At 51.5% G+C, this 18182-nt stretch overlaps 2 protein-coding genes across 2 annotated transcripts; one reads left to right on the top strand and one right to left on the bottom strand.

Annotated features, from left to right (window-relative positions):
• Positions 1 to 244: 244 nt before the first annotated feature.
• Tor1a (torsin family 1 member A) lies at positions 245 to 8411 on the top strand. Its single transcript, XM_041674382.1, has 5 exons — positions 245 to 489; positions 775 to 1040; positions 4100 to 4275; positions 4373 to 4500; positions 6708 to 8411. Exons 1-5 carry the CDS (start codon positions 309 to 311, stop codon positions 6956 to 6958), a joined length of 1002 nt encoding a protein of 333 aa, XP_041530316.1. The 5' UTR covers positions 245 to 308; the 3' UTR covers positions 6959 to 8411.
• Positions 8412 to 8546: 135 nt separating this feature from the next.
• Positions 8547 to 15426, bottom strand: Tor1b (torsin family 1 member B). The gene is made up of 5 exons (XM_041674381.1): positions 15157 to 15426; positions 14413 to 14678; positions 11748 to 11923; positions 11121 to 11248; positions 8547 to 10726 (listed from the first exon to the last, which is right to left on the bottom strand). The coding sequence occupies exons 1-5, from the start codon at positions 15353 to 15355 to the stop codon at positions 10485 to 10487; spliced, it is 1011 nt and encodes a 336-aa protein (XP_041530315.1). The 5' UTR covers positions 15356 to 15426; the 3' UTR covers positions 8547 to 10484.
• Positions 15427 to 18182: the final 2756 nt, after the last annotated feature.

Genomic DNA, 18182 nt, shown 5'->3' with positions numbered 1-18182 from the left:
TGTATTATGTGTATTCCTACATGAGTTTATGTGCACTTTGTGCATGTAGATGCACGTGTCATTTTTAAAAAACCGTTCTAAAACATTCTGTTATTTGATGAGGGTGGGGGAACCAATCATCACCTGATTCCTACCAAGGATCAGCCCAGAAAGGGGTTTGCCCTTAACAAAGATGGCATTCGCTAGCGTCGGGGGACGGCCTGACCAAGACAAAGAGGGCGGCCCCACAGGCAGGAACCGGAAACGCGCGTTGGGCGGTGCGTGGGGTACGGTGGGCGCTGGGACGCGCAAGCGGCGCGGGTCCGGGCATGAAGCTGGGCCGGGCCGTAGTGGCCCTGCTGCTGCTGGCGCCGTTCGCTTGTCGTGCCGTGGAGCCCATCAGCCTGGGCCTGGCCCTGGCCGGCGTACTCACCGGCTACATCTCCTACCCGCGCCTCTACTGCCTCTTTACCGAGTGCTGCGGCCAGAAGCGGAGCCTCAGCCGAGAGGGTAGGCGGGCACCAGGGTTGGGCACTGCGGCCGGGGGATGGCGCCGCGGTCAGGCCAGACTTTGGTCCGAGGCCTGGGAGATGAGTTGCCGAGGCTCACCGGGGCGGCTTCACCGCGTCTCTTCCGCTCGGCTTTGGGGAACATCCCCAAGCCCTCGGAAGTGCAGGGTTAGCGGCAGCAGGGACCTTCTTCAAACCAGGCTCCGCGGGCTCTGACAGCCTGGGAATGGGGCTGCATTTTGCCTGCTTGCTTCTCTCCTGACCAGAGTGATCTTTCCATTCCCAGCGCTGCAGAAGGATCTGGATAACAAACTCTTTGGACAGCATCTTGCAAAGAAAGTCATCTTAAACGCCGTGTCTGGTTTCCTAAGCAACCCGAAGCCCAAGAAGCCCCTTACCCTCTCCCTGCACGGGTGGACAGGCACCGGCAAAAACTTCGTCAGCAAGATCATCGCAGAGAATATTTACGAGGGTGGACTCAACAGTGACTATGTGCACCTGTTTGTGGCCACGCTGCACTTCCCCCACGCCTCCAACGTCACCCTGTATAAGGCAAGAGCATAAGTTGGCCGCCTTTGTGGATGACCCGGGTTTGGGTTTCTCTGTCTGGGACGGGATGTGGGAATTCCACGTCAGCGAGCAAGCCTCGAGATGGCTCTTTGTATGTGAGTTCCTCTTTAAAAGGTGTGGACGGAGCTGGCTGTGGTGACATCAGCTGTTCTGGAGGCAGAGAGAGCGAGAAGCTGAAGGAACTACAATTGAGGATTGCTCGTGCAGTGCAGATCGGGACTGTGTTTCAAAGGGAACTATCCAGGGCTGGGGTAGCCCAGGGTAGAGCATTTGCCCATACCCAGACCCTGCCCCTTTCTCTCCCCTCTCCCCTCCCACCCCCATCCCCCTATTCCCCTTTCCCCACTCCCCCCCCCCACCTCTCCCACCCCGCAGCAGGAGTGGTAGTGGATATGTAAGTTACCAAGGGTTTGTGTTACATCAAGCAATTAGACCACTAAAGGTTTATCGGTGACCTCTAGGCTCAGTAGCACTTGGCTGTGGTCAAATGGGGACACAGTCAAGTCCACCATCAGGGTCTTCAGGTCCCATCTGTATCATGGAAAGGAAACGTGGAGGTCTAAGTCTGTTTGGACTCAGCTGTTGCAGCCTGCTTTTGGAGTTTAATTCTGGGCTAACAGTCCACACCTGAACTCAGGTCCTGACCCGCCCTCCCTCCAGCTGTAGAGCGTGGGGACTGTCGGCCAGCCTTCCTGAGGAGCACACATTTACCCTTGCTTATGTGTATCCCCCCGTTCTGTTAAACATCGGGGTCACCATGACTTTGTGGCTGGGGGCAGGTTGTTTAGCCTATGCCTGTGATCAGCTGGGTGTGTTGTACTCACCTGCATTGCCAGCAGGCTGAGGCAGGAGGATCACATGTTTGAGGCTAGTCTGGGCTACACAGTGAAGTGAGCCTCTGTTTGAAAGCAGACAAGGAGAGGACAAATGGAGGGAGAAAGAAAAAAAAGGGGCCCAGTAGCATTTGTTCAGGGGCTTTTGGGAGGCGGGTTAAAGTGTTCACGGGCAGTGCTTAGCGCTGTGTCTTGCTGTAGTGCCCTGCAGTCTGTTGTTCTGGTAGGAGACTGGGCAAACCTTGTCTGTTGGGTTCTAACAACTGAGTGAGTTCTGTGTAGATGGTCACCTGTCTCATGGTGTTAGCAGGCCACTTGGGGTCTCTGAAGGTTCCTCTAAGGCAGTGGTTCTCAACCTTGCTAATGATGCGACCCTTTAACCTCATGTGGGGACCCCCAACCATAAATTTATTTTGTTGCTACTTCATAACTGTAATTTTTGCTACTGTTATAAATCATAATATAAATATCTGATATGCAGGATGTCTGCTCTCTAGCCTCTGTGAAAGGGTCATTTGACCCCAAAGGGTTTGAGACCCAGAGGTTGAGAATCACTGCTCTAAGGGGAAGGTGGTCAGGTGGTCCATCCCTGCAGATTTGCCGCTTGCATTAGATACAAATGGATACTATAACCATGGTCACGGGAGCCAAGGGAAAACCCCCAAACAGAAGTCCGATGCAGCTGCTAACACTGGCTGTTCTGTAGAAAAGTGCATAGCTGCTTCCCCACCTCACCTCAGGACGATGCAAATGGCTGCAGAGATAGAGAATTTGGGCTCAACTTTTTTTTTTTTTTTTGGTTTTTTGAGACAGGGTTTCTCTGTGGTTTTGGAGCCTGTCCTGGAACTAGCCCTTGTAGACCGGGCTGGTCTTGAACTCACAGAGATCCGCCTGCCTCTGCCTCCCGAGTGCTGGGATTAAAGGCGTGCGCCACCACCGCCCAGCCTGGGCTCAACTTTCTGAGGAAAATTCTGGAAACGGTCTTAGTGTGTAACTGACCTAGCATGAATGAGACCCTGATATCAGTTTTGGTATCTGGCCATCAAAACACCAAATACATTTTTTTTTTTTTTGAGACAGCTGCACCCGTGTGTTCATTGTTGTAGCCTGGGCTGGCCATGAACTGTTTTATTATTATCTTAGTTTAGTTTGTTTGTTGTTCATTGTTGTAGCCTAGGCTGGCCCTGAACTCCGTTTTATTATTATTATTTTAGTTTAGTTTGTTTTTAAATTTTGTGTGTTTATGTGTACTTGTGAGCATGTGTGAGCATGGGGGTCATAGGTCTATCTCTGGTGGTGTTCCTCAGGATCTGTCCACTTTTTTTTGATACAGGGTCTCTCACTGAGATAGGCAAGCCCCAAAGATCCTGTCTTTGCTACGACTGACTTCCTCTTGAGGGTGTTTGTAACGCAGGTCCTGTATCCAGTAAGCCTTCCTCCCACCCCGGGCTGGAACTCTTGCTCTGTCTCAGCTGGGGCCACGGAGGCATGTCACCAAGTCCATCTCAGATGTGTTCTTATGGTCTGTACCTAGCTAGGCAGATTTAGTTCAGAAAGCCTCATCACGCCCTCCCGAATGCTGAGCGCTCAAGTCCAGACTCCCTCCAGAAGGCCCTGTGCACTGTTTTCCCACCTGTGAGTCAGAGCTTCTCCACACTGGACTGAGGAAGAAGGAATGTGGGTTTCTACCTCTTACCGAGAGACTGTCCCACACAGGATCCGTGTGGCATTATTGCCATTGTGAGGACAGAGCTCGCGCCTGGCTGACAACAGCATCAGTGTGGTCGCAATGTGGTGTCACAGACCTGGAGCTTTAGCATAGGGCGGGGCTGGATTGATCCCAGTTTGCCCCAGCTTAATCATATTGTCTCAGGCAAGCTGCTGAAGCGCTCTGCACTCCAGTGTCCTCACCTGTGGCATGGTTATGATGCTACTCATACATGAAGTGATTGTGAGGGATAGGTGTGTGTGTGTGTGAGAGAGAGAGAGAGAGAGAGAGAGAGAAATGCTCATAGCACAGTGCTCCAGAGGTGCAGCCATTGTCCTCAGGGGGTAAAGTTGTTCTGAGGGCCTGGGCGTGGCTTTGGTAGAGGGCAGAGGGCTTGCTTAGTACTATTGAGGCGCTGGGTAGAGCTGCACAAAAAGACAAACCTAAATCTGATAGAAGTGTACCCACTAGAACTCTAAATGGGCCCTCTTGTCCTTCAGGACCAGCTACAGATGTGGATTCGAGGCAACGTGAGCGCCTGTGCTCGGTCCATCTTCATCTTTGACGAGATGGACAAGATGCACGCAGGCCTCATTGATGCCATTAAGCCTTTCCTAGACTACTATGATGTGGTAGATGATGTCTCCTATCAAAAGGCCATCTTCATCTTCCTCAGGTGAGGCTGTGGCTGGGATATGGTGGGAGACCCTTGCACCTGGACCTGGGAGCTTGGGGAGAAGTGCAGCCCCTCCTTGCTGCAATTATCTCTGCAGCAATGCGGGGGCAGAAAGGATCACAGATGTGGCTTTGGATTTCTGGAAAAGCGGGAAGCAGAGGGAAGACATCAAGCTCAGAGACATGGAGCACGCCCTGTCCGTGTCAGTCTTCAATAACAAGAACAGTAAGTATAGCCATCCTTCAAGAATCCGACTCCTAGCCCTAGGAGTCTTTCCAGCAGGGAGACTGGGAACTGGGTAAGGCCTCTCCCTTTGCGGTGCGCTAGGTCTCTGCCCAGGCATGGCTGGGCCTTGCCGCTGTACCAGACACTCAGACACTTGGCCTGCTCGTTTGCTTCAGTCTACCCTGTTGCCCCGTGGAGCAGATGGATGCCTGCTGGCCCGTTCTTTACACAGGACACCGAGGCTCGGTGCAGCCTCTTAGAGCCTGTGTTGCACTCCATCCTGCACTCAGAGCCTTTCAGCTCAGCTGCTTCTCCAGCTACTGTCATACAACCTTTGGCCTTGAACCTCAGGAGGCAGACAGCCATGAGGGTGACTCACTGGCTGTCTCACCTGGTCTTTGCTGGTCTCGGGTTGTTGAGCTTTCCTCCTTGGAAACGCGTTCACCGAGAAATCTGAATCGAAGTTAGCTGACTGGAACAGTGTGTTCTCCTATCCCTGACAAAGGGAAGATGACTGAGGAAAGACGAACATTTTGTTGAATGTTAAAAGTCTTTCTTCATGCTCAAAAGGATGACTACACACAACAGGAAATACAGATCAATGTGGCAGCAATACATCAGAGCACTGCTTTGAAGGTAGAGAGGACCTCCCGCAGGGCTGTAGCGGGAGAGACAGTTAAGACATCTGACAACAATGCTGGAGTGGACAGAAGAGCAGTCTTAGGGGGTACAGGAGTTTGAGGTGTCCTGGCTGGGAGGAGACATTTCACTCAGGACACACATCTGAGTTGGCAGTATATGGATGTTTTTACTTTTATGATGTTCAAATTCGAACCCAGGGCCTCAGACATGCCACATAAGTGCCTACCACTAAGTGATACCCCAGCCCACCTAGTGTTTTTTAAGGCTCTGTAACCATCTGAAGTCTACTGGTTCTGCTGAGCACTTGGTGGGTCAGGTGGTTGGGTCCTGTCATTCAGGCTGTGCTGGGGTCTCCTCCCCAGCCAGGCCAGTTGCGCCCGGCTACAATCCCAGGGATCCATGTGCACCTGGTACAGAGTAGCTCTTCAAGACAGCTGCTCACAGTCAGGTTTGCTCTTTTCTTTTCTCTTGGGAAGGGGGGATGATTTGAGACAGAGTTTCTCTGTGGCTTTGGGGCCTGTCCCGGAACTTGCTCTGTGGACTGGGCTGGCATCGAACTCACAGAGATCCACCTGCCTCTGCCTCCCAAGTGCTGGGATTAAAGGCACACACTACCACCGCCTGGCCAGTTTTGTTCTTTGCTATGGCCACAGACAGGGTCCTCACTGAGTACAGTCAGAGTGCAGGGCTCCTTCGGGAACTGAGTACATATACCTTGGGCTCTCTACACAGCTTGCCTTGGGAGCCAGGACACAAAGACATGTCATGAGCTTTTGGGGTATCCAGCAGATGCTGAGTCAAGTGTTGTCAGTACTGGGAGGCTGAGCCATGCAGAGCTAGATTTTTGCAGGGAAGCATTTGTCAGAGTCCAGACCTTTGAGGTACACAGCCTTGACTGCACACATTAGCACCCAGGGGAGTCTAGGTATTGCTTTCAGAATGCTGTGTGGTGTGGGCACTGGCAGCAGCAGTGAACTCCTTAATTGCTGGTCCAGCTGCTGAAGCTCGTTTTCTAGACGGATTGACTGGTGCAGTCTTGTCTCTGGGGATACCCCTCCCTTATCTTTTTCATGCCTCTTCCAACCTGTGCATCCGCTCCTTCCCACTGCCTGGATCCCAGCACACAGTGTGGCACATGTGTCCCTCCAGCCCACCTCCCATCTCTAAGGTGACCAGAAGAGGCCTTTCCAAGCCCACAGCACTAGTGTCCCTTTAAAGCTTGTGGTTTTCGTTTTTGTCTGTGTGTGTCTTTGCTGTGTGTGTGTGCATGTGGGTGTCCAGAGGGGGAGTTGCATCGACTGGACCCAGAGTTACATGTGGTTATGAGCACTCTGGTGAGTATTGGGACCCAACTCAGGTCCTCTGCAAGGAGCAGCAAGCCTTAACTGCTGGGCCATCTCTCTAGCCCAGGTGTCCCTTTATGTCACCCTGCCTCACAGGGCAGTGTTTGTAGACAGGTCCCAGCTCCTGTATCTCCCTCACTGTGTGGAGACGGGGTGGTCCCCACTGGACACTGCTGGATGGACAGATGAGTATTGAGTGGCTCCTTCTTGTCTGTTCCCCAGGTGGCTTCTGGCACAGCAGCCTCATTGACCGGAACCTCATTGATTATTTTGTCCCCTTCCTGCCCCTGGAGTATAAGCACCTGAAAATGTGCATCAGAGTTGAGATGCAGTCCCGTGGCTATGAAGTAGATGAGGACATTATAAGCAAAGTGGCTGAAGAGATGACCTTCTTCCCCAAGGAGGAGAGAGTCTTCTCCGACAAGGGCTGCAAGACTGTGTTCACCAAGCTGGACTACTACCTGGATGACTGAGCCCTGCCTGCTGCAGACGCTCCTGCCCGCGCTGTCAGGCCACTCCTCTCCCAGGAGGCTGCTCAGGACACTTCCTGCTGAGGTTACCAGGTATCTCCTCGGGGACTGTTTCTGCTCCTCAGAGTCCGCAGTTGGTCATGCTGTAGAGACCACAGACACAGCATGGACCCAAAGCTTCCTGGAGCCTCCAGAGGATGAAACCTCCCCGCCTGCCCATTCCTAGGCTCGTGGTATTTTTTAAAAATTATGTTTTAATTTCAGGTGTTTCTGTTTTGAGGCAGAACAATTAAGTTTTATTGCAAATGTGATAACTTTATTTTAAATGGTTTTTAATATTGTGAGAAACCTTTCCACTGTTGGCTTTGTGTCTTTTGAAGCTCTCAGACCAACACCACCAGTGTTTGTACTGCAGAAGTCCAAGCATGGGCACCTGCTGCATGAATGGTGTCTTGGGGCCTGACATCGCCCTGCCAGGGGCTGTGCAGTGATTAGGACCGGATCACTATCACAAATGTACCAGTGTGAAGTGGGAACAAGTTGAGTGGCACTGTGGGTGTTAGGTCCATTCCAGAAGCCTGGCAGGCAGAGCTCCAGATGGGCTTGTTTTATGTACACACAGTGCCTGCGAAGGGGTAGGGCTCCTGCAGGTGTGGCTGCCGTTCAGGGCACTCACGGGGCTGGGTTTAGCAAGGCCTAAAGGGCCTGACGGTTCAACAGGTCAAAAACTAGGTCAACTGCTGGCAGAATCACCCTCTACCTCTGCTACCAGCCTGTTCAGGGCTTCCGATGATGGTTTCAAGTCCCCAGGAGTCACATCAGGTCTGACTACTTATCTAAAGATGAGGCAGCCGGGCGGTGGTGGCGCACGCCTTTAATCCCAGCACTCGGGAGGCAGAGGCAGGCGGATCTCTGAGTTCGAGACCAAGCCTGGTCTACAGAGCTAGTTCCAGGTCAGGCTCCAAAGCTACAGAGAAACCCTGTCTCAAAAAAAGAGGCGCACAGTCCTCTCTTCTGAGTCCTGTAGATACGACAGAGTGGGGCCATGTTGGGCTCCTGGATGTTCAACTGAGAAACAAAGGGAGCAGCAGGGTGGCAGTGAAGAGGGCTTACCTTTCCAGAGTGTTCTGTGATGGAGCAATGCTATCAGTGCTGCTGAGATGCCAGCTTAGCAGTTACCCTGAGACCTGGTCAACAAACAGAACTATAATCAGGCTCTTTACCAGTTCTGGGCAGGAAGAACGGCAGTCAGATCTCTCTTGAGCTAGAATGAAGACAGCTATGGCCAGGTAGATCTCACCATTAGGAGGACATTATATTCCTGACAGCCCCCTGCCTCTGAACTCCAGAGCTTCTCAGGAAGGTAGAGAACTTTGGAAGCGCCCAACTTTGGCCTCTACGTGTATGTGCATGCATGTGATTGCCTGCCCCTCACAAGTGCAAACATGCCAAAGGCCCAAAAGCAAACATTGATTTTTGTGTGATTCGGTCAGCCTGTGCATCCAGGTGTGGAAAGGCAAGGATACACGTGCAGCTCTAGAGCCTTCATTCGGAGCTCAGTTTGCTGTCATACAAATGAGGAAAAACTTAGTAAAAGTGACAATGCATTGGCTTTATTAGTCCGTGTCCAGCTCTCCTCATGCCTTCTCACAGGGTGGAGAAGCTGGGCCAGGCCCAGGCCTTTCCAGGCTACAGATCAGTAACAGCAACAGTCCAAAGGTGGCCAACACGTGTCTACATATTGCATCATTGTAAACAGAAAAGCTTGTTTCTTCTTGATCAGGCACTCAACAGGTTAAATGGTGACTTGGCTCCAACTCAAGAACATGACATGGAAGCCAGCCTCACTTTGGCAGGCTTTGTTTCCTCTTTGTATGTAGCTCAGCTGGTTTTAAACTCGTCTTCCCAAGTGTTAGGATTACAGGCATGTATACCACGGGCCTGCTATTCCCTTGTGTGGTGGCCTAGACTGGCCTCTCAGGTCCTGGGACTAAAGGTGTGCACCACCATACCCAGTTCACCTTGGCATTTTTAAAAGACTAAATGTGATTCTCTAATAAGGCGTTTCCATGTTAGAAAAAGCCATTCTCCCACATTCTGTAAACACAGGGCAGAGTTCTCATGTCTGTGGCTGCATGGAGACTGTGGGACAGAGCAGAGCGGCTCACAAGGCCAGAACTGCAGGCTGGCTTTCCAACCGTCAGAGCAGCCCGGCCCAGTGCTGCCTAAGGACATCACCCTGAGAGGACACCCGAGACCCACCACAAACTGAGGGACCGTGGAGTCTAAAATTGTGTCCATATCATTCCATGCTGCCCATTTGACCCCAAAACCCTTTTCTGCCCTCTTTAAAGAGTTTCATGTAGCTCAAGCTGGCCTCAATTCACAACATAGCAGAGGAACCCTGAATCCTGATCTTCCTGCTAGGATGGTGGGCACTGTGCCCCCACACCCAGCAACAATAAAAGCCTGGGAATACTAAGGATACTTACTCTATTTTATGTCCTTCCTAAGTTTTTGGTTTCTGAGACAGGGTTTCTCTGTGTAACAGCCCTGGCTGTTCTGAAACTCACTTTGTAGATCAGGCTGTCCTCAAATTCAGAGATCCACCTGCCTCACCTCCCAAGTGCTGGACTAAAGACATGGGTGTGCCACCACCACTAACTGGGCACTTCTTAGGTTTTAAAATATACGGCACCTTATACTTTATTACCTAAGATTTAGAAGTAAAAACATGTTTTAAAAATATTCATGTCCTTTAAAAAAACCGACATCTCTGGTATGTGTGGCACTCCTTTGGACAGAGTCTAAGCATACGGTGTGTGGCCAGGGGGCCCTGGCCCAGAGCTCACTCTTCCTATGCATGCTGTACCTTCAGAGTAAGTTTAACAGGCAAACAGGAACCAAGACTTCCAAAGCTTCAGTCTGTTCTGACAGGCCCAGGATGAGGCTAGGACAAGGTCGAAGGCAGACCCACACACAGAGGAGACAGGTGAGAGAATTCCACAGCGGGGGCTGCGAGAGCAGCAGCTAAGGAAAGGAATAGCCTCAAAAGGCTGTGTCCCAATGTGCCACAGGAGCCTCAGAGACCAAGCATCTGTCAATGCCACTAGCTTCTGAAAACTGTCATGGAGTGCCAGCTCAGGGCAAGGAAAAAACAAACAAAAAAAACACACACACAAAAAAAAAAAACCCCAGACACAGGTGGGTGCTCCTAGAAGGAAAAACCTGGTTCCTCAAGGCTGCAGCCCATTAGTGGCACCTGAGCCACAGTACCTTGACCACACAGGATGTGTTCACAGGCCTCCTGTGTTCATGTCTCTAGGCACTTGGTTCACAGTAGCAGTGTTAGGTTCTACAAGTTCATCTTGAGATGCTGCCATGCAGCACTGACAACATCCCCAGAGTCCACGGGTGCAAATGTGCAAAGCCCCAAGGGGGGTCTTCAAAGTGTTTCCACAAGGCAAGGCCCCGGAGGGGGTGGGAGGCTCCCCTCCCCTGGATCTTCCTACCCCATGGGATGAAGAGCTCAATAGAAATCTAGCCGTGACTGCACAGTCTTGCAGCCCTTGTCCGAGTAGATCTTCTCGTCTTTGGGGAAAAATGTCATTTCATCTGCCACCCTGGTGACGATGTCTTCGTTGACAGCATGCCCTCGGGCCCGCATCTCTGCCCGCACACACATCTTGACATGTTTGTACTCCAAGGGCAGGAAGGGGATAAAGTAGTCGATGAGGTTCTTGTCTATCAGCCCACTGTGCCACAGACCACCTGCAGAAGACAGGGTCTCCTGTCATTGCCGCCTGGACACACCCATCTCTGATCTGGGTTCATAGTCCACCCTTCATGGCTTTTCAAGACAGGGTTTCTCTGTACTTTGGGGCCTGTCCCGGAACTCACTCTGTAGACCAGGCTGGTCTCGAACTCACAAAGATCCGCCTGCCTCTGCCTCCCAAGTGCTGGGATTAAAGGCGTGCGCCACCACCACCCGGCTGACACTGGCTTAAGACAGTACTGAGAAGCAGTTTAATGCTACAGAGCACTGGGTGCCCCACTCCATAGTGGACTCACTGTTAGCAGAGCACTGGGTGCCCCCACTCCCTAGTGGACTCACTGTGTTAGCAGAGCATTGGGTGCCCCCCCCCACGGTCTCTAGTGGACTCACTGTGTTTGTTGTTGAAGACGCCCACGGACAGCACAGACTCCAGGTCCTTCAGCTGGATCTCTTCCCTCTTCCTTCCTGCCCGCCAGAAGTCCAGGGCTGTCTGAGTTATCAGGTCCCCGCCTGCATTACTGAGTTGGCCAGAGATGCAAAGACCAATATCACACTTCAGTTATCCCCAGCTCTCTGCCAAATGCACTCAGCCAAAGCTCATAAGGCATCACCGCATGACACCCCCACTTCCAGTGCTCCAGAGATTTGTTCCTTTGAGATAGGTTTCTCTACTCAGTAGACCAGGCTGGCCTTGAATTTAACTCCCAAGTGCTGGGATTAAAGGCGTGTGCCAAAGCTTTAATTCAGGACTATCTGCAACACGCTAACAGACAAGGGCAAAAGCATGTCTGCCTGCAAGAAAAGTAAATGCTTGCTTAAAGGGGCTGGCAGGGGCACCAAGTGCCTCACTGAGGGATCACTCTGGCTGATCCCCGACCCAGTTCCATGCCAGACTGACACCGGGAAGTGAAAATTGACAAATGAGCCCATGGCTTTGCCAAGCTGGCAATTCTGTCCTGGATGGCCGAGAGAACGTCATTCTAAGAGAATAGTCCCTGAGAAGCCTCCTTGGCTGACCTGAGGAAGATGAAGACGGCTTTGCGGTAGGAAATCCCATCCACCTGCTCATAGTAGTCGAGGAAGGGCTTGATTGCATCAATGATCCCGGGATGCAACTTATCCATCTCATCAAAGATGAAGACGGAGCTGCCACACGCGCTCACATTACCTCGGATCCACTTCTGGAGCTGGTCCTAGACCAACCATAAAGAGAGGCACAGCTCAGAGGATGAGGGCGAAGGGCTCCCTGGGCTTTGAGAAGCCATCAGCCGCATTTGTCCCCACACAGCAGGTAGACACTTTCCAAACTACCACAGGTGGAAAGGCCACCTAAGCCTGGCCACCTGAGTTCAGTCCCGGGGACCCACATGGTGGAAGGAGAGCCGACTTCCGCAAGCCATCTACTGACCTCCACCACATGCCCACGGCTGGTGCATGCACCTGTAACCTCAGCCTTCTGCAACAAAATGGGAAGTAGAGAATCGGGCAGAAGCTGATTGGCCAACTCACCCAACATATAGTACAGCAGCCTCAAACAAGGAAGAAGGTAAGAGCCCTGGGGTTGCTTCTGTGGGGCATTTATTACAGCAATAGCAAAGAGGCCAAGACGCCAGCCAGGCAGAGCAATGACAACTGGATTCAGACCTTCACAATGCAATGGCCACAGCTTTGGACTGATGCGGTGAGTACAGGAGCTGACCATGCTGACAGGAAATGCACGGGACTACATTGCTAGCCCCTTTGCTTTCTTGCAACACCCAACCAACAGCCTTTCATCCCCCTATATGGGGGAGGCCACAGCCATGAGTCACGCCCTGCAAATACTGTATTCTGAGGGATCTATAATAAAATGTGGAAAACGAGCATGTTTGTGGTGGGGGCTGTAACCTGGTGGCAACAGCATGTCCTCAGCATGAAAAAACCTTGTTTTCAGGGGCTGGAGAGATGGCTCAGCGGTTAAGAGCACTGGCTGCTCTTCTAGCAGTCCTGAGTTCAATTCCCAGGACCCACATGGCTGCTCACAACTGTCTGTAACTCCAGTTCCAGGGCATTTGATTCTCACACCAATGGACATAAAATAATAATAAATCAAAAAAAACAAACAAACAAACAAACAAAAAAAAAAACCCTTGCTTTCTATCCCCAGCACCTAAAAACAACTGTCCCTCCTCCCTTTGGCACTCCTCCCTGCCTTCACAGATTCACTTTCATTTCCTTCTTCCCTTAGTTTTGGTTTGCTAGCCAGTTCCTGGAAGGACCAACAAGCCAGCCAGTTAACTCAGAAGCAGCCAATGCACTGTACTGAGATCACACAAGGAGAAACAGTCTGGAGGTGTAGTTCTTTGAGACCCAAGGATGGAAGGAGCCAAGGGAATCAAAACTGTACCCTGCAAAACACAGGGCCAAGCCCAGGCTGCAACACAGGGGAGAGCTTTCAATGAGGCCATTAGACTGCCCCACCTAACACCCTTTGCTCTGCTGGGAAGGCGCGTCACTTTCTGGGTATCTAGATCCAGATGGGAGGCGCTGAGTATAGGCCATACAAATCAGTCACCTTGCCTCTCATCTTTCCTCATTCTAGCTCCTTCTCCCGCCCCCAAATTCCAGGGACTGAACCTATGGCCCCCAAACACAAGCTGGCTCCATCCCCCCTTTTCAGACAAGGTTTCTCTATGTGGCCCTGGTCGTCCTGAAACTTCCTCAGGTAGACCAGGCTGACCTTGAATTCAGATCCACCTGCTGGAATGAAAGGCATGTGCCACCATGCCCAGTTGCTGGCTTCTTCTTCTAACGTTCATAGCATCCCCTACCTCACTGGATTGTTCTGGAATAGCATTTTAAGAGAAGTTGCGGGCTGGAGAGATGGCTCAGTGGTTAAGAGCATTGCCTGCTCTTCCAAAGGTCCTGAGTTCAATTCCCAGCAACCACATGGTGTCTCACAACCATCTGTAATGAGGTCTGGTGCCCTCTTCTGGCCTTCAGGCATACAAGCAAACAGAATATTGTATACATAATAAATAAATATTAAAAAAAAAGAGAAGTTGCTGTGCAGCGGTGGCACACACCTTTAGTCCCAGCGCTCAGGAGGCAGAGGCAGGCAGATCTTTGTGAGTTCGAAGCCAATATGGTCTACAGAGCAAGCCAGGCCAGCCAAAGCTACACAGAGAAACCCGTCTCAAAAAACAAACAAACAATAAATAAATAGAAGGCTGGGCACACCTATAATCCCAGCATTAAGGTGGGGGTAGAAGAATCAAAAGTTCAAGGCCAGCCTCAGCTATGTATGAATTGGACGCCAACCTGGGCTACATGATCACCACCACCCCACCCCACCCCCGGCCACATACACATACATGCTTTAAGATGGGCAAAAGTGGTGGATGCCTGTTAATCTCAGTCCTCAGAAAGCTGGAGCAGTCGGATCCAGCCTGGGCTACACAATGAGACCTTAACTCAAAAAGTATAAATAGAGGCTAGGCATGGAAGCCCACAGCTTTGGTCCCAGCACCTGGGAGGCAGAGGCAGGAGGCGCTCCATGAGTTCCAAGCCTGCCAGAGCTACATAGTGAAACTGAACCAGTAACAGAAAGGAACAAGCGAGGCAGAGAAGCCGCATGGAGCTACTGCAAGGCAGAGAGAAGCAGAGGCCCAGACATGCGAGCAGGTAGCAAAGGTTTCCTTGCCTGGTACAGTTTTGTCTTCTGCTCATGAGGGAAGTGCAGGGTAGAGACGAACAGGTGGACAAAGTTACTCTTCAGGCCTTTTGGGTGGAGGCTCTCAGCCACAATCTGGCTGACAAAATTTTTGCCCGTGCCAGCCCAGCCGTGCATGGACAGAGTCAGTGCTTTCTTGGGATTTTTATTGTTCTTGAAGCCGGTCAGTGCCTTGAGAATCACTTCGGTGGCGAGGTGCTGTCCAAACAGCTTTGCCTCCAAGTTCAGCTTGAGGGCTGCGGAGGCCAGCCCGAAACAGAAAGAAAAAATATACGTTAAAAAAGCACGGAGAAGGGCGCAGCTTAGCGGCTGATTCAAGTTTCAGAGCCCGAAACTTAAGGATCTAGAATCAGACCCTGTAAGCGGCAGTTCTCCTTAACCCTTAAGTGTCTGACAATGAAGCTACGCGGATTCTTTCATCCAGGGAAGAGCCATTTCGCCGCTGAGCTCCGTGCTAGTTTTCCCGCCACCCCTGCCGGCTCGGGGAAAAAAAAGGGAAGAGCCAAAGGCGGGAGGGCTTTCAGGGTGGAGGTGCACGCCTGACTCCCAGTGCCGGGGCGCACAGCCAGCTCCGCAGCGTCGTCCTCCGGGCGGTCACCGCAGGGAAGACCTGCGAAGGTGTGGCGAGTCTGTGTCCAGCGGCGCGTTGGGCTGGAGGTGGAACCGAACGCCCGGCGCCGTCCCGCCCGCCCCGACCTGCCCGCGGGCACGTACCCGACGCGTTGAGGGTCCGTTCCTCGTCGCAGCACTCGGAGAAGCGGCAGAACGCGCCCGAGTAGGTCAGGTAACTGGTGAGTATCGACGCGGCCCCGATGGCGATGGCCATGCTCACCGGCTCGACCGCCGCCGCGAAGCGGGCGGCCAGCAGAGCCCACAGGGCCGCGGAGCCCACGAACGCCCTGATGCCCCGCATCGCGCGCGATCCAGAGAAGTAATGCCGCGCTCGAATTCAGTACCGACAGAGCGGCAGACCTGCTTCCGGTACTGACGTCACTTCCGCCTGCCGAAAGAGCGATCACACTGTAAAGGGGCGGGAGGCTTGAGGCGCCTTCCTTGTGAGCGCCCTGAAACCTCTAGGATCCTGTGTTCTCCTCCGCCCACGCCAGGGTTTCTCGATTTATCCTTGGCTAACCAGGAACTCGCGCCGTAGACTAGGCTGACCTTGAACTCAAAGAGGTCCTCCTGCCTCTGCCCTCGCGAGTGCGCGGATTAAAGGCGTGTGCCACCACCGCCAGGCTTCACGCCTGATTTAAGAGGTTTTCGCCAGGTCTACAAGTCTATAAGAGCTAGTTCCAGGACAGGCCCCAAAGAGAAGCCCTGTCTCGAAAAACCAAAAAAAAAAAAAAAAAAAAGTCTTACTTGTTTTTTTTCTGTTTTTTTTTCTAAATTAGTGTGTGTGTGTGTGTGTGTGTGTGTGTGTGTGTGTGTGTGTGTCTGCTGGAGAGATGGTTCAGTAGTTAAGAGCTCCTCTGGAGGACCTCGGTTCAATTCCCTGCACCCATATCCTGGCTCTTTAATGGTCTGTTCCAGGGGCTCTGACACCTTCTGACCTATGTGAGCTCTGCACACGCATGACACACAACAGGCAAAACACTCTATACACATAAAGTAATTGAAAAACATACATAGAGACAGGCAGTGGTGGTGCACGCCTTTAACTAGCTCTCGTAACTTAACCCAAATCTTTTAATCTACATTCTTTAACATGGCTTTGTCATCTTTACTCTGTACTACCTATGCTGCTTCTTCCTTGTCTCCTGGCATCTCTCTTCTTCCCAGTGTCCCCTCTGCCTGGAAATCTAACTCAGGTCACCATGCCTGCACAGCAAGGGTGCTTACCTAACAGAGCCATCACTATAGACCTTCTTATTCTTCAGCAATCACTCTACCACTAAACTACACACAAAATTCGCAGGGCCTTTTGTTTTTTTGAGACAGGGTTTCTCTGTGTAGCCTTGGCTGTCCTGGCAAACTCAGGTCTGCTGGCTTCTGCTGGGATTAAAGGCATATGCCACTACTGACAGGTTCATAGGACCTTTTTGGTTTTTTTGTTTGTTTTTCAAGACAGGGTTTTTCTATGTTAACAGCCCTAGCTGTCCTGGAACTAGCTCTGTAGACCACCAGGCTGGCCTTGAACTCACAGACAGAGATTTGCCTACCTCAGCCTTCAAGGGCCGGGATTAAAGGCATGCACCACCACCGCCAGGTTGATAGGACATTTTTTGTAAAGATTTATTTATTATGTATACAATGCTCTGTCTGCATGTATGCCTGCGCACCAGAAGAGGGCACCAGATCTCATAGATGGTTATGAGCCACCACGTGGTTGCTGGGAATTGAACTCAGTTAAAGCCAGTGAGTGCTCTTAACCTCTGAGCCATCTCTCTGGCCCCCCTGATAGGCCCTTTTTAAGAGCCTCTCAGAATCCTAAATTTGGGATTTGTCATCCTGTCTCATTTCTCCTAGACTCTGATGAGCACTCTCACATCTGCCCGCCTCTAGCCTTCCTGAACAGCTGGCAAGCCTGCTTGGTGAGAGGCCCAGGGTTGAACATCCGGGATATGGAGCACTTAGAGATACATGCTGTGGTTTCACAAGTAAATTCAGACATTCATCCATGCTGCATGCCACATGGCAGGCCCCAGGCTGTTTCTGGGAAGACAGCAGCAGTGCAGCAGACAGACTTGGTCCTGCCTTTCAGGACTTAGAGGCTGTGGGGGAGGCAGGCAAGGGGACAAGGGACAATATTGAGCCTTCAAAAGTTCAGGGACCCTGGAATAGGGAAAGCCTTTGCCTAAGTTGGAGATTAAAGGTATTATTCAAACAAAACCAACCAAAACCAAACAGTGGCATGGTCTATTAGAGAGTGGGGCTTGTAGACAGTCCGTTTGAGGAGCTGAGGACAGCACACATCGTGGATAGTACTGGGAGGTGAGAACAGAGGGCAGTGCAGAGACCAGAAGGCTTGCAGACACGGAACGAAGTTAGCTCGTGCTCTGGAGTAGAGTTGGGAGCCACAGGCTCCCAATAAGGACAACATAGCCTGCTCAGGAAGAAAGACTGTCACAGCGGTCCACTTATTCTTAGCCCAGGCTTTGCTAAACTTGATTGAGTTCTTTGGGCAGCCAATCTGCAACAGATATCTCATGAACTCTGGCTGTGGGTGAGACCCAGCACCATATACAGTACCAGGCCTACATCAGGGGACAGAACAGGTGTTCCTGACTTCATGACAGAGCCATGGTTATGACTGTTCTTATTTCTGGGGGGTTAGGGCAAAAGCTAAGGCCTCCAGGGATCCTGAAGGCTGATCTCGGTGACCTGTCCCAGTGTAATAATTAAAGTGATGATTAACAGTGATTATGAAAGAAATTTTATCAATGTATCACATTAGGAAGAGAAGCAGATAAGGGGACCAATGACCCCAAGTCCATCTTCTGGATAGTGGCACAGACTTTAGCTTTAGATAGAGGAGGACTTGGGACAAGGGACAAGAGGCATGCACATAGTTAAGCACTTCTGATCAAAGGTGGTCTGGTTGATCATTAACTCAGTTCTAGTTCTGAATGATGACTTACGGGAATCTATACTCTTTGAAGGAACAAGCCAGTTGTCAGGAGCTTGCTCCAGCCATTCCTTCAGAGACAACTGTCTTCACAGGATGCTGGGCTGGCTCACCCATGATTGCGGTTGGTGTAGGTGCCTTGTCATATGGATATTGATTGATCAGGCCTGTTCTG

This window comes from Microtus oregoni, unplaced genomic scaffold, assembly GCF_018167655.1.
Source record: "Microtus oregoni isolate MIOR12 unplaced genomic scaffold, Mior012 000025F_ref0000491, whole genome shotgun sequence".
NCBI classification, from domain to species: Eukaryota; Metazoa; Chordata; class Mammalia; order Rodentia; family Cricetidae; genus Microtus; species Microtus oregoni.
Note: the sequence above shows the minus strand (reverse complement) of the source record. Positions and strands in the feature narration are given on the sequence as shown.

Excerpts from the sequence above, each read along its gene's own strand:
- Tor1a (XM_041674382.1), top strand. The coding sequence starts at position 309 with ATGAAGCTGGGCCGGGCCGTAGTGGCCCTGCTGCTGCTGGCGCCGTTC. Across the intron at positions 1,041-4,099 it reads CCAACGTCACCCTGTATAAG|GACCAGCTACAGATGTGGAT; the intron begins GCAAGAGCATAA and ends CTTGTCCTTCAG. Across the intron at positions 4,501-6,707 it reads AGTCTTCAATAACAAGAACA|GTGGCTTCTGGCACAGCAGC; the intron begins GTAAGTATAGCC and ends TCTGTTCCCCAG.
- Tor1b (XM_041674381.1), bottom strand. The coding sequence starts at position 15,355 with ATGCGGGGCATCAGGGCGTTCGTGGGCTCCGCGGCCCTGTGGGCTCTG. Across the intron at positions 14,679-15,156 it reads ACGGACCCTCAACGCGTCGG|CCCTCAAGCTGAACTTGGAG; the intron begins GTACGTGCCCGC and ends TGGCCTCCGCAG. Across the intron at positions 11,249-11,747 it reads GCCGTCTTCATCTTCCTCAG|TAATGCAGGCGGGGACCTGA; the intron begins GTCAGCCAAGGA and ends TGGCCAACTCAG.